General features: G+C 37.1%; 1 protein-coding gene across 1 annotated transcript in view; it reads left to right on the top strand.

The window, feature by feature from the left end:
- CFAP99 (cilia and flagella associated protein 99) overlaps positions 1 to 16,290 on the top strand; it is a 60,884-nt gene that overhangs the window by 16,810 nt on the left and 27,784 nt on the right. Inside the window, exons 4-7 of the mRNA XM_086747052.1 lie at positions 1,874 to 1,968; positions 7,786 to 7,898; positions 10,078 to 10,252; positions 14,878 to 14,958. Of these exons, the coding sequence (XP_086603178.1) occupies positions 1,874 to 1,968; positions 7,786 to 7,898; positions 10,078 to 10,252; positions 14,878 to 14,958 (464 nt within the window). The remainder of the gene's footprint in view (positions 1 to 1,873; positions 1,969 to 7,785; positions 7,899 to 10,077; positions 10,253 to 14,877; positions 14,959 to 16,290) is intronic.

Below are 16,290 nucleotides of genomic sequence, written 5' to 3'. Positions count from 1 at the left end.
TGGTAATGCTTCATTGTCTCCATTTCTCCAAAGCCATGTTTTTCATTGTCTGGGGCACATAAATTATATCTTTAAGCTGAGTGTTGCTATAATTGGATTGTCAGGACTGGTCCACTCAAAAGCCACCATTAATCATAGGCAGAGGGTAGGGCCCAGAAAATTTTCCTTTATCAACAAGTTGAGAGTCTAAGGTCATTGGCTTACATTTTTTTAAGCTGCTTGTGATTCCCTTTGCCAAGCTGCATTGACACTTAAATGATCAAAGCTGCTTATGAAGGCTGTTGCTATGTGTGAGCAGATTTGAATTTAATAAAGCTTGTAGGAGATAAATGTATATTCTACTAAGACCGCTTAAATATGTTGCTATGCTAAAGCACAAGATTGAAGCCTAATGATAAACTGAGCCGGCTGCAGCACGTTGGGCAGAATTTACTGATTTTATCGTTACTGTTTGGTGGCAGCTAAAATACTGCAGTGCAAGTGAAGCCTGATTGATCAAGTGAATGTGGCAAAATGAAAGCTGATACAGGAGCTCGTGGACTTCACAGGTCTGCAAAAATATCACAGCACTGACTGTGCTCTTCTTGTATTCAACTGCATATTTGCGAGAGGGGGGTGCAAGAATCAGATTTGCATTTCCCAGAGAATTTCACAATTTAAAAACTTGGTTTTGTTCTAATTCAGAATAAAAACAAAGATTACAACACTTTCTGAAAAATTGTCACTTGTAAAATAAAAAAAAAGGAAATTAAATACTAGAAATATGCTATTTTATGTTTTAAATTTTTGTTATATGTAATATTGTTATGTATAATAAACTATGATTTTGGAACAGAACAATAAGAGAAAACATTAAAAACAGAGTATGTTGAAAAATTCACTATCAAAACTTTTCTTTTATGTTTCCTGTTCACATAAAATTTTCTCAGAATAAGCTTGCCTACATTAAAAATTTTGGTTACACTAAAAGAGAACTGTTTCCAACAACGTAATACTGTCAGAAACTTTTCAGTCATGTCTCTGAGGAGCCATCCAACTCCTATTCTCCCTATCTTGTTGCCAGACTTTCAGAGATGGAATACACAGGTATTTGTTGTGTAAGCTGGTACTACTACCCAAAGAACAGGCTGCCCTTTTCCTCATCACTGGCCGCTTTTTCTCACCCCTCATATCTTCTCTTGAGTTAGAACTCGTGGCTAGCAGCCATCCAGTGAACTGCTTAAGAAAGTGCTTTGCGTTAAAGTTCACAATCTATTTTAACTTGGCTGTGTGGGTGACTGTACTTGCCCAAGAGAAGAAACACCAGGAAGTAAGAGGAGAGGATGGGAGCAAGCAATTAGAGATTGACAGAGATGCTTATTTTAGTGATGATGTTGGCATAACAAAATGACTGTGAAATCATGGCAAGATCTTGCCTTTGGAATCCTGTGATTCCAAACACCACTATAGTGGACCTCCCAGTTTTGCAAACAGATATTTGCAGGTGTCAAAAGGACCTCTATGAATGACTTCAGGTAGCTACCATTGCTCTACAGTTTTTGTGTAAGTGGCCAGATCCTCAGCTGTTAGAATTTCCATAAAATCGTGTAGATTTGCACTAGCTTGGATCTGACTCACGAAAGAGAGAAGTAATTTGTATGAACCATCGCATAGAGTCACAATGCTCATAATGAACATAGTTAACATTAATATTATAACTTCATATTACAATTTGTCATTGTCAAGCATTATATTGCCCAGCTAGATAAACAATATTGAAGACTATTGATGGCTAAAATTAAAGTAACAGTCAATATTCCAGAGTATGCTTAGTACAGGATATAGGTTTATTAGAATTTAATGCTGAATTTTAAGTGTATGTATCTTTTGATAGTTATTTGTTATCTGGCTACTTTTCAACTAGAAGAGCTTGGTCTTCAGCGCTTCAGCAGAATTGTGAAATCTCTGGACACTGCAAAAATGCAAAAGGTAAAGTACAGAACATTAAAAAAAAATAATTAATGATCTCTTCTTTGTGTTTGATTAATCGTATTACTTTTCCCAACTTTCAAGATAGTTTATATTGAGAAATTGGTGTTATTTTCTGTTTAAATTCAAGAATTAAATTAATATTTTGTTATCACAAAAATTCTAAATTTCAACTGTCTCATGTTCAGTCAAAGATCAAGTTAAAATGTGTTTTATATAATCTGAGAAGGTAAAATAATCACATGATTTACTGTTCCTGTGATTTACAGTTGTCCCTCTAACTTGCATTCTCACTTTTGGCTCTGGTCACATTCTTTCTTTGACTTTAAGCAGGAGAAGTTTTTTTCCATACACAATGAATCTGTTGAAACTTGCAGTTCATCCTGATTAGTGTTCTTTTTTATCTGAACAACCTACTACTGCTTCAATTATCAAGCCTATTGTCCTTCCATCATTTTTTCTCCTTCCCAAAACACAATTGCTCATTTGGAGCTGTGCACGTACCATCTACCCCCTTCCAATATAGGTGCAATTGTCCAAACCATTGCTGCCAAACAGAAAGCACCACAGCAAAGTTCTGCCTGCCTTTGCCTCTCTGGAATCACAAAGTTGTTCGTTCCAATACTTGTTTGCTAGTTTTCATGAAATTTGTAGAAATATAAATGTCTTCCGATTCTGTTTCAAAATTGTTGAAAGTGCTGATTATCTTAAAAGCTATGTTGGAAAGAGGGGGAGAGGGATAAACTGAGCAGCAGTGCTTTCTCATAAGCCCTGTTTTCTTGGGAAAATAGGCTAACAATAAAATTACGGTTGATACAGCATATATAAACTTTGATCATCCAGATGTTTCAAAGCATAGTCCAAACACAGTGTTTGAATAACAAATGTGGAATTCAAGAGATAGGCAAATTTTAGTAATTCATACTCGAAAGGCTAAGGTTTATCCTTATACAGATTACTTTGAATGTTCCTGTGGATGCCAGTGCCTAATGAATACAGTTGCTTTGTAATACGTAGGGAGAGAGTCAGTTAGGTTTTCTGCGTAATGTTTTTAGAAACACTCTATTCACTTTGTTTTGGTGGAATGATTTTTATTAATTCCATTCAGAGACAAAAATGATGTATTTCATTAACTGTTAGAAAGAACAGAGAAGTGGCTGGAAGAATTATCATAATCTGGTAGACAGACAAATCACTCTGTCTAAAATGCTCTCCCAGCCCTGTCTTTGGTAAACATCTTAGTCACAAGCCACTGGATTGGATGCATCTTGAGCTCATTCAGCTAGCAACACAATTTTCCCACCTCTTGCCAGTTCTTTCTTGTTGATTCCATTCACCTAGCTTTATATGGCTTAAGTGCCAGTGCCCTGATGTTCCGTTTCAGCTAATTTCTCATTCCTTGTGTGGAATAACTCTTTTCTGATGGGGAAGTACTGTATTATGTGATAGTTTGCATCTGCTACTTTTTTTCCTGTACATGTTACTTTGTTTACTGAAGTATCTTATCAGATCCTCGTCACCATGGCACCTAGATTTTCTTCTCTTGCATTAGAAGAGGTTCTTTGTCTCCAAAATGATGCTAGATTACATTAACACACCTGCAGCAGAGCATTTAGAAGCAGCATTTGGTCCCCCCAGCAACGGATACAAAACCAGCAGAAGGCAGATCTGCAGCCTTAGCAACAGAAGTTGTCAGAAATTTGGGATTCTCCTTGAAGATGCTGATCTGTAGGTTTTGTCTGATGACTATTGTCTCTGAGTTCAGTTGAGATGCAGAAAAATTATTCACATATACTTACTTAGAATAGATTTACTTTAATTAAAAATATTTTTTCCACACGTCACAGGCTGAATGGAATTTTCTTAATCATGCAGAGAAACCTTACTCAAATGAGTAGTCTTCATGAAATTAAATGGACTATTCAGTTGAATGAGATCAACTTGTGTGAGCAGACCTTTCTCCTAAAGGACTGCATGACAGAATCCATTCAAATCAAAGTCACACTGTTTCTCTATGATTGATGCATGTTTAAATATTTTCATTTAGGCCTATTTTTCTGTTCTAGTACTCATATATGTTATTCTTTTATATTTGTTGTAAAATTTAAGGGTTTAAAAGTTGGATAAAATACACTGTTGAAATAAAAAGTTGCAGTAAACAGCTTTATAATTTCACAATTTCCTTGTGAAAATGCAAAATAAATAGTGCTTTCTTTCTAGCACTCAAGAGCCTGTTTTTTTCTGGTTCTGTTCTGATTGCTTCTATCAGCAGTGAAGTCCTTTATAAAGAACTTCTCAGATCTGCAAAGGAAAATCACCATATAAGAACTGGGTATTGTAATTGCTATTACGGTGAGGTAGGAATGGTAGGACAAGATCAGTAAGCAGTAGGACAGGATCAGTGTCATGGTGGACATGGGGGCAAAAAAAAGTTGGGTCAGACAATGGCAGAAGTACCTGAGACCATGACAGGGCATTTTTCTCTACACCTTTACGTCAGGATCCTCAAAACAGAGTTGCCCAGTACAATTTCTTCATAGGAAAGCCATCTTAAGAGCTTCTTGCCTTCCTCTTCATTCCTCTGTTGCAGTTGAAAGGTACAATCCTACAAATGGTTGAGCTGGCATAGCTGAAGAACTAAACTACAGTAAGAGGGAAAGAATCAGCAGATGAAGAGGGGAGTGAACAGGAACTTCCTTGATTGCCTTGGCTACTACAGCAAATAGCTGTGGGTGTGTACAGCCAAAATAATAGTTTTCTCAGGTAGTGGCTGATCTGTTGTGTTGTGTTGTGAATATAAGGATTTCAGCTCTGCAAATGGCTACATGGATGTAAAGATAACACCAGATGAGGAAATTTCCCATTTTTTATTTGCTCTTTAGAAATCTAAAATCTCACTGTGTAAAAATACATTAAGAATATAAGCAGAGCATGTTCAAATTATCAAAAGCAAGGTATTAATCCAGTCTACCTGTAAAAATGCATTACAAACCAGTCTTTAATTACACACACTTGTCCTACTACAGCCAGAGTACATTAAAATAGTAAAAATGGGTACAATTAATCTCTGGTGTAATTCCACCACTTCTAGAAGGGATGAAGAATCTAGAAGGGATTCATTTGAATCCCTGTTATCATGCCCATGAGTAGTGAAACTCTGGGATCATCCAAGACAGAAAAGTAAGCAGAATAATGCTATTACCAAAATGACTGTCCAGTAACTTCTCTAAGGAGACAGAGGCTAGTAACATCCAGACAGAAATCGGTGAGAACTTCAAGCCACATTTTGCTGCTATAGAAACAAAGTCTGCTGATACTGAGGTTGCCACTTGTGCCACATGTGGCCAAAGACAAAACAGAAATATAAGGAAGTTTTCCTTGCAATTCAGTTCACAAAATGCGAAAGTTTCTACTGTTAAGAAACGTAACGTGCTTTGCCTTCATGGGTCTTATTCTCCCCACGTTCGCCATCTGTAATAGGGATTATCTAAACCAAGATTGTGGACTTTGGCCCAGACAGACTCTGGTCAAAAATGATATCTGGTAATCCTGTATTGCCATTTGCAATCCCTGCATTGCTTGGATAACCATTCCAGGGCATTGCTTGGATAACCATTCCAGGGCAGCATTCAAAGCCTTCTCTAGCACGAGGCATATTGGGGCATATCCTTATCGTAGCATTTCTCTGGGGACTGTGACTGAAACAGCACTAAAATATACATCACAGTATTGATATCTGATCACACAGTTAACCATTCTCTGAGCCTCACAGGAGTACATCATAGCATTTATCAATGGCATATTTACCCATTTGTCTTAATAAAGTATGAAATGTCAATAACCAGTACATAACTGGTGTTACAGTAGGAGGCCTCAAGGGGTAATAACCAGCTGTTAAATATGACAGCTAGAAATCACTAACTGTGCACCTTTATTATAGTTCCATCTGCCTTGAAGAGGTAGCTGAGTGCAAGTACTTTGTAAAAGATAGTCATAGGAAATATTTAGAAGACCTAGATGGAGAAGATCAGTCAGGGAGACCTGAAACAACAGTTCAGAGGCTTAGTTTCACATGGCAATGTAGCAGACAACAGGTTGAAGCCTCTGAGGATGGGCTGGGCTGTAAAACAGGAATACTGAGGATGGAGAGGGAGGAGGAGTTCAGTTTAATGAAAGGTAGTGAAAGAAAATGGAGGATTTACAAATCACCAGCTGCAGTATTTCTACATCAACAACTTCTGTGAGTTCTCTGAATACCTAGAAATTTGAAACTAGCTTCACCCCTCAGGGTCTGGCATTTTATTTATATATTGCATAAGTACAAATTATGATGTTAGGTGAAAAATGTAATCCAACATGCATGCACTACAGAGAAGGATTCTCCAAGGAGAATGAATGAGTTTCTACACCAATGGGATAAAATGCATCCCTTAGCAAACTCCACTGAATCTGGAAGCACCAAAACACCAACTTCTTCACAATTCAAATCTTGGTTTCTAGTCATGCTTTTAGGGATGAAATATCTTCTTTTGGATGGTGTGTTGATATGCCAGCATCTGCAGTTTTGTGACAGAGCAGTAGTTTGTAGACAAGAATGGGAATCCAAGGGGGTAATATTCATTTAGTCCTTCAGTTGTTGATCAGTCTTTTGACTCTACCAAAAGCACAACAGATGAAAATAAGACTAAATTTACAGGTTAATTCCTTGGAAATGGTCACATAAAGACTACAAATTTCAAGTAGCAGGCTTTCTACACCTGTCGAACATCTGCAGCAAACACCTTGAGTCAAATCTGAATTGTTTATAGCTGAATTAATCCCAAAGCTCTGAGCTGTCTTGGGCCTGGCACCACATGTGAAGTCTCCAGACTCCATTCAAAGGTTCTCAAGTGACTGCACACTGCTTTTCACTATGTCTTACAATGTTTGTATTATTTAGTGTGCTTTTTTTTTCTATTATTGGGATTATTTCAGCATGATTCTTGCTTGTACTTTCATTTCCAAGAATTTTAATGAAATAGTTCAGGTTCAAGTTTGGAATTCATATTGCTGTAATTGATACACACTGAATCTGAGGGCCATTTCTCAAGAGTCTCTTTCAAAAGGCCATTTGAGCAGTTCAAGTTTTAAAGAAAGGCTCTTGACCTTCTGGTGAACTCCAGAGGGAAACAAAAGTTCAAATGTTAGTTGCTATTTCTCTAGCATGTAGAGCCCTATAACATGTAAGTGTGCCAAATTTCAGTCTTCTAGTTTAATGGGAATATGCCAATTAATTATATATAAAAGAAGAAACCATCTTGTATAGCAGTTACTGTAATCTCTAGCAGTCCTCCCTGCCCAGTTCCCAGGGAGCTAAAAGGAACTTAAGTAATTCAGGTGCAGCGCCAGGCCTGAGATGTTTCTGGGCACCATGGATCATGTAGCTGTAGATAACCAGAAGTTGATTGTGGGTATTTTAGACTCTGAAACTCTGTTGTATAATTGTACTAAAATCAGTGTATTTTTAATTAAAACTTTTGTTTCACAATGTTTGAAGCACACTAAAGATGCATCAATACATCTCCATGTTGCAGCCCCTAGATTTTGTTTAGGCCACTAAAAATATGTTAGTATCTATTAGTGTTTCACAAAATAGGGCTGAAAGACATGGGGCTGTCCTAACAGAACTAAGAAGAACCTACAAATATTGAGCATCTACGATTATAATTACAGGATAAAATACAAGCAAGTTCTTCAGCAGTGTTTGTAGTAAAAATATATTTTTGTAGTCTTAAATACACCATACCTTCATATTTCAAATAAATCACTTATTATTAGTTTCTTAGATTCTTCTTCAATGCTTTGTATTTGAACACATGGATAAAAGATGAATGGAGTCATTTCTATGATTCACCATATGTAAAAGAGAACTGGATTGATCCACTGCTAAGGTAAGCTGTACTTAGGGAGCCTGTTGCCACTTCAAAGTTTAAAAGCTGGGGAAAGCTTCCCTTGAAAGTTCAATTTGCTGTTAAAGTGTTTCTCCTATTGAAGTCACTCTGAACTCTTCTTGTCTTTGTGAGACTATTGTAATCCCTTTTGCTTACCCAGAGGCAAGGTTCTCTCCTACAAAAATCCTTTCACAGCTGTTGTACATTTGTTTCTCAGTGCCCCTGAACAGATCAAACATCATACCCTGAAAAAAAAAAAAAAAAATAGAAGGTTCAAATTATCTTACAGGGATAGATTCATGCCTCATAAGTCAATTCAACATCTGTATGACATTAAGCATATGAAAAAAAGATGTTTGACTTCCTTGAGTTTGGCTTTATGCACAGACTTGTTTATGCCGATGGTCATAAAATCCCTTCTGAGCAAATCAGATAAGCATGTAAACAAGTATTTTTAAATTATTATTTATTTACACAACTGCAGCATCGGTTAACAGTTTAAATGCTCTGAGGTGCCAGGTGGGTCCACACATTGGTTAGGTGGTGATATAGTAGCATGAGTACCCTTGCCAAACGGGAACATTTTCATGTGGAGAAACAGTAGCTCTGCAGCCTATTGTGTCACTTTTTCACTCTCGTTTTTACCCAGGACAGATAACATTGGTACACCTTTGTGGCTGCTATCACACAGCCTTCTCACTGCAGTACTGATTAACCCAGATGATGGCAAACACCCATAGACAAAAATATGTTACAAACATTGTCAGCTGAAAAAGAGTTTGCATCTAGTTCTAACTGTCATATCAAAGTCAGTAGAATTAATTCTTTCATACTATGTAGATTATGCCAAATTAGCAAATGTATAGTAAGGATTTGGTTTGCAGTACTCCAAATTCCACTCAGTTCTGCAGGAACTGGAGAGATATATTTGAAGTCAAGAATTTGACTCAATGTATTCCACTGTAGTAATTCTAAATATAACATACGCTTACAATAGTGTAAAGATACAGATAGAGATGTATAGATAGAGATATACACACATATCCACACACTTTTTATATGTACAGATGCCTGCAGGCTTAATCTAGTGCTTGTTTCATCAACGCTAAGCTTATTGGAGCTGTCCTTCACAGTCAATTACATTCAATGCAACGGACACGTGTTTTGCCTAGAAGCAGTAAATGTAAGTTATATAAGAATGTTGAAGATCATCTTTGGTTACTGGGTTTGAAACTTCCTTCAAGGGCCTGAGGATGGATTGATCAATTTAATCAGTTCAGTAGCTTAAATTCTTTTAAATATGCCTTTGTATTCCTCTTTCTAATGTCAATGAGGTTAATATAGAGAGTTCTATTTATTTTGATGGAGCTGCATTACTTGCAGAAGTTACTTGCAAGCCTCATCCCATAATGACAGCACTGGCTAAGGAAACAGTCACATAAACAAGTTACTGTAAATTTGCATTGCCAGCTGCTTTTTAAGTTTTGGGAAAGCTCCATTGCATGTGTAGTACTTAAGGATAGAACACATACAGAAGAGGAATAACTGACATGAAGCTGTCACCATAATTAGCCCTGTGATAACTTGTTTGTGTCTTACCTTGAATTCTGCACTCTCCTGTTGTTCCTTGGAAGAAGTCTGAACCTTCATACAAGCCAAAATCCAAACACAGAGAAATCAACATCATCTTGACTGCCCCACAGGGTTCATTTGCTAATTCACCAAACTCCTTACACCTTTCTATTCTTTATTAGAACTGCCTGTGCTATGAGGTTGACTTATGTGTGCTCTGTCTGTTGGTAACAGTGGCAGTACTCAGGCCACTGTTTATTCATAGTCTCTTCATCTAAGTATGGTAAGTGTGTACTTAGCTTATGACAGCTGCTTTTCTGATTTATGGTCTGGTCCTGCTGCAAAATGAACCAGCAACACAGTTGCTTATTCAGTAAAAACTGTGGCTATTTCACCACTAGTAGTCTGAATGGACTGACATCTATCAAGAGGTGAAGTAACGCAGTCCAACTGAATCATGAATGCAAATTCAGAGGTCAACTTTATTAAAATTGAATAGCTGAAAGCATTACAGAATTTGCACCAATGCCAACCTCATATACTGCATTTAAGTTTGTATGAAAGAAGAAAAATGAAATAAAATTGAAAAATCTGTTTTTATTTGAAGGTGGCAGCCAAAAGTACAGAAACTGATCGAACAGCTCACAGATAAATTAAGTGACCGTACTACCACTGTCAAGACTTCGAAGGTCACTCAACCAAAGGAATTTAATTTGACTGTACCCAAGCCACGTGCCATTCCTATACCTCTGCCAATACCAGTACAGGAAAAAAGGCCACCTGTGAGTTTTTTTATGCTTTGAGAGACACTAAGTTTTATGTACGCTTGTGCACAAAATCATGGTAGAGAAGTTAATAGTCTCTTCCAAAATAATTGTAGAAAGTCTACAACCCTTGGCAGATCAACAAGGAGTTTTGTAATATTCTTTGTTGTTGAAGATCAGATTTCTAAAAAAAACTAAACTAATGATTTTAATTTCAGTTAATGTTGTGTGAAAAAAAATATTGTAAGCCAAATTACAAGCCAAACAAAGGAAAGGGAAAAGGTTGGTTCCTGTAGCTGTTATGTGACTTTTGGAGGTAGAACTATACAATGGGTACAAATTGATGACAGCATTGGAACAAGTATTTCTGGTAGACCTTGGATTTGTAAGATTTTTGCTTTGGGTCAGTAAGAAGCAGGTAAGAAAAGAACATTCAAATGACAATTTTTTATAAACTTACATTTTTTTGTTACATGAACTCTCATTAAAATAAATGTCAAAGCAATTTCATTGGAGATGAGATGGAGTCTAGGTGTGCAGCTCCTCCTTGAGGGTGGAATTTTATTCCTTTCTATTTGTATTAATGTTGAGTCTCTAAAATTAAGGTTTTTCAGTTTAAATTTATTGTTCACTTATAAATGAGACTAGATTTATCTTTTTAACGCTACACTTTTGTTTTACTCATTGTCTAAGATTGTGATTCAGTTACACTGGTACAAATCGGAAACACATGACTGATTTTAAGTTAGCTCACTGGGGTAAGGCAAACAGGATTTGGGATCAAGCTGCTATGACTAACTTAATAAAGACTCAAAAATCATCTATATTTAAATGCAGTGGGAAGTGAGCTTGGAAGTCATAGTTTTGGGCATTATCTGCCACCTTGTATTAGCACTTCAGGTTTTAAATAATACATGTGTTGAATGCTCTTAGAAACTATTTACCTCTTAGGATGGCAGAGCAATTTAATGGTCGTGTGTTATACAGTTAATGGGATTTTACATTGAAACAGCTTAATACCATGCTCAAAAAAACTGCGTTTAATAACTACTTAATCAGTATTGGAATGAGTCATATTGCTGTCATTTTAGTACCTTTATGCTGTGCAGCCCCTCTTAGAATAAATTTGCTTTAATGCGGGTGCATTTACTGAAGTTCATTTGTGGTGTTAGGATTATACTAAATTTGGTTTACATTCTGGCCCAGTCTGCAAATTCAAAAGCTTGTGTGAATCTAAAACTATTAGCACAGTAGTGGCATATGTTGTGCTCATTTCTGTACCTATCTTAGCAAATAAAGCTTCGCTATAATTTGCCATGTTGTTGCCAGTATCACCATTTTAGATCCTGAAATGAAGAGAGACTGAAAAGACAGCCCAGATGGCAAGAAAGAGTTAGTAAAGCGAGAGCAGGCCATAGTTTTGGCTACTGTATGTTGGAGAGTTGTATGTAGTTGAGAGGGACGCACAAAATAAAGCTCTTCCAGATTACATAATCTGCTTCAGGAATGTTCTCATCCATTTTCTCACAAATCTGTTAGTTTTACGACATACCAATTTTTTTTTCTCATGGTTTTCATACATCTATCAAAGACCTTGCTATGTGGCACATTAGCAGGGACTATTGTAGTCACATTAACTACAGGCATAGTTACTGCTCGAGTTTGAAACAGCTGTGTGAATTAATATGGAGGCGTCTGGGTTTTGAGCAATGACTACTGATAAGTTGTTGCATTGCTATGGTGAAATGAGTTCATTCTGATTAATAGAATTATTATTTTGGGTATTTCTTTCTGCTAGGTTAGGTTATATTCTACAGTAGGGATAAAATGCAAAGTAAGATGAGAAGTATCCCATAGATTGAGTTCAGGAGTACACTGATCACGCTTCCTTCACAGGAGAGGTCTGGAGATGTACCTCAGTGCAGAAGGCAGTGTACCTCTCTTACTCAGTGATCTACATTGACCTTGGAAAATTTAGCTGGAGTAACATAGGCCTATAGGATAATAATTCATCATCACAGACATTCATCAGAAATGGGGGACACTAAGTGAAAAGGAAAACCACTTCAATTTTGAAATTTAATAAGGAAACATTTCACTCTAAATATTTGGTATAAAGATTATAAATTCTTCTCTCCTCTATCCTTTGCACACAAGCACATGGGTGCACACAGGAGCATGCACTGATGCATACTCACATTCATAAATACAATTCTACAAATAAAAATGAGTGCTTTAGCTTGAAGTTTGCAGAGGAAACAAATGGAGACAGGTGCTTAAACCTGATAACATGCAAAATGATTTCTACACGTTTAACTTCCTTGGATGTCTTGGCCTTCAGTTACAAATAAAATCAATTTTTAATATCATCACTGTATTAGAATAATAAAAATTGCAATTATTTTATTTTTAGATTTTCTGTAAACCAGTAATGTAGTTTAAAAAAATTAAAAGGCCACGCTGAGATGTCATTGTAACACCATTCAGCCAAATTCAGTGTATTTTTGAGACGTTTTCCTTATTATTTCAGCTGTGCTTTATGAGTGGAGTTGCTTGGTTGTTTAAAATAATTAAATGAGTGAATTCATTTGGCCAATACAGAGGATTTTGTTTGCAAATGTATAGACCCAACAATATATTTATCTTTATGATCTTGTTATGTATAAAAATAGAAGCTCTTAATACAATAGCATTGCATTGGCTTGCCCTTGTCCATCTTACAACAGTAATTTAAAAAAAATAGAAGAGTGATGACTACCAAAGTTCAAAGCGATTATTCATGTGCTACCTACTCCCTAAATAAACCTCTGGTAACAGGATATCCGGAAAGCTGGAGAAGAAAAGCAAGGTTGGTGTCTCTTACTCCCAGATTCTTTTTTTTTTCACATTAGGATGAAGTAGGTACAGTTTGGCCTTTTTGATCCCTCTATTGCTGGAATTTACTATTTACTTACAGGGACTTACTCATCCTCTTTCAGCAAGTGGACAACTGCCGTGTTGTCTGTCTGTCTGACTGGTAGTCATCACCGTGGTATCTGAGGATTAAGTACAAGGCTCAGATAATTTCTGAAACAGAGTTGATTTAAAAGTCTTCTCCTTAAATTACCTGGAATAAGCATAGTGGTTTCTGAGGAGAGATTTTCAGCTCCCGCTGGCAGATGAGTACCGTTTTGCAGGTAAAGCACATGACTAGGAAGAAGAGTGAAATAAACTGATACTCACTGCCTGTGCAACCCTTTGCAAATCCCCTGGGCTTTAATTTCTCCATCCATAAAAGCATAATAAAAATGCTTAGATACTGCTGAGAAATACTTTCAGTTCTACTTCACTTAAAAAGCACACAAGAATACTTGAGCAGTCTCACCAGTGCATTTAATTGCTAGCTTCTTCTGTTTGTGCATTTGTTTTGCCTGTAGATAATGATGTCAAATAGCAAAGACAGTGGAAAGTACATCAGATTAATGAGTTTTTCAAAACGTAGCTCTTCATATAGTCAAAAAAAGCTAGATGGGATCCCCGTGTTCCCTAAACTGACCTCCAGTACAATACAGATTCTAGATTTTTCCCATTAATTCTTGAATTAATTCCTTCTAATTGAACTATAACATTTTTAGCACAATAAATATTTCAGCAGATGTCCAGTAAAGTGGCAGACTGTCTCACCCACACAGGAAGGAGACATCTTTTTTCAGAGTTAGCTGCTGGGCAAAATTTAGTGCTCGAGCAAATTTTGAAATCCCCTAGAAGTTTCAGCCTAATTCAAACCCCTGGTCTCCTGTGGGTCCGTACGACAGCCAGGCAGTAAGTCTTTCCCGGTCATTTCATGTGTGGCACCTTCTGGCACATGAATGCTTTCCCACATCTTTGACTAACGCTAGGAGGGCCCTCTCAGCCCTCTTCCTCTAAACATTTAATCTGCACCTCCCATGGTGTTCCCAGACAAGAACACCAGGGCAGCCATAGCAGACCGGAGCAAAGGCCCATTTTGCCCCACATATTTTCTGCAGCAGTGGCCAAACACAGATGTTTGGGAAGATTACAGGGACGGGACAGACATAGCTGCTGCTTTCTCCAACTGTCTTCTCAGTCTCCCCCCATTTCAGCTTGAGTTCCTCAGTTACAATAAAGTTCCTGAGTATTTAATAAACTTCAAAGGATTTATCTTTCCTAAACTTCTTTGGAGTCTCTCTAACTTGCTGCTACCACCACACCCTGTGCCAAAGAGCTCCACAGCTGAACTCCATTCAGCTGTCCTATCTGGCTGGCAGTGCTGTGAACCTGATGTTTGTGAGACACCAAGCAGAACTTTTCCCCTTCTGGCAACTTCTTTTTCCCCTTCATAGGGCCTATAGGATTTATTATTTCTTTAGCCTTTCTTGTACTAGTTTTGGATTTTTCTTTCTTTCTGGTCTTTTGTTCAGGGGTTATATTACATTGGACAGGACTGAAAAGCCTGCGTAGTCCCAGCTAATTGGAATCTGTCCATGTCTTCTGTACTGGCACTAATAGAAAAGAATCAATATTTAAAAATTAACTGCAGCTGTTCTACGGTAAAAGTGAATGTGTTTTTTTTTCTGGCAAGAATGTGTTGCTTGGAATGTTTTATACTCCATATTGTGAAGATTATTGCCTTTTTAATACAGATTCCTGCAAGCACCTACAAACCTCCAAAGGAAAAAAAGCAACTAGAGGAAATCAAAACAAAAAATCGCCAAAAAGCAGAAGTAAGTGCATTATGTTCTTGTTCTAGTCTTTCCTTTCTTCTGAATGGTTTCTTCGGTAATATTGCATTTTCACAAGTCTTAGAACTTTACCTGAAATGTTTTTGCTCTTGTATGTAATAGCTCCTGGCTCCTTCTCTAGAGTCATGAGATTTGTATTCTCTATTCTGTTCCATCACCCTTTTTCCATCGTCCTTATTTTATTATTAATTGTCTGTAACAAGGTCCACCTTTTATTCACTATACAAGTACTATGTGAGAAATTATGCAAGTAGCCATGTAGGGTAGAAGAAACATGATTACTTTCTTCTCTTCACAAGCTTGAAATAGTTTGATAGCTCTTCTACTCCCACAGGACATGTGGATATTTAAGGTATTCGCTTAATTATTAAGGCTTCAAAATACAAAATATGTTCAATGTTTTTGTTTGTTTTCTATAGAAACTGAGAAATAACCACATGTCATCACCTACTGTTCTAAGATATCAGCAGATTCTGACAGGGTTTTTTTTGTGCAGACTCCATACTCTCTCCTTCAGCAGGCTGAGAGGGTGGGAAGTGACCATGATTTGTAAAGAAGCAGAGTACATGGTCTGTGTGTTAAGAGAGCAGGAGAAGGGAGGGCCTGGAAAAACAAACAAACAGATCTAGTTATTTGATCCAAACTTTGATATGAATCCTGTTCAGTAAGTTAGCTCCTGTTGTAGTTAAAGCAGACTGTTGTCCTCTCCTCCTTGGAAGGGAATTAATTAAATGCTGGGTCCCACTTACTTTCTTCCTCCCCACACTGCAATCACCATACCCAAGTGAATAACAGTATAAGCTTGATAAAAGCCATGCTATTTGACTCCTTTTTAACTGCACTGTCCCACCTCCATTCTGAAAGTGCCTTACTCTAGCTTTCACTGCCAGTACCAGTCTATTTATCACTGTTCTGGGCTCTCCTCATGTCCTTGTGAAAGGGGCACTGGATTCTGTTTGGGGCATTGGATTCTGTTCCTAAACTATAGTAAATGCTTTAATGTGTGACAGATTCTTAGGGGGATTAAATTTTTCATTCCTTTTTCTGGCCCATCACATTTCCTATGCTTGGTATTTCGTTATAAAACAATACAACATTATTTTTCATCGTTTTACTATTTCCATATTGTGGAGAAAGCACACACCTATTTGTCTGGGTGCTTATTTGTATGTACAAACTTCCTAGGATAACAGGGGAGGAAAAGCAAGACATCACAGTGCCTATGTTGTCAAAAATCTATGACAACTATAAAATCACTTAACTACCAGCCACATTCTTCAGTGGAGAAAATACATGAATGCAGAGAACAAAGGA

The sequence above is a fragment of the Chlamydotis macqueenii genome, chromosome 4 (assembly GCF_036417535.1).
Source record: "Chlamydotis macqueenii isolate bChlMac1 chromosome 4, bChlMac1.mat, whole genome shotgun sequence".
In the NCBI taxonomy this organism is placed as follows: Eukaryota; Metazoa; Chordata; class Aves; order Otidiformes; family Otididae; genus Chlamydotis; species Chlamydotis macqueenii.
The sequence above is the reverse complement of the archived record's forward strand: the minus strand, read 5'-3'. Positions and strand labels throughout refer to the sequence as shown.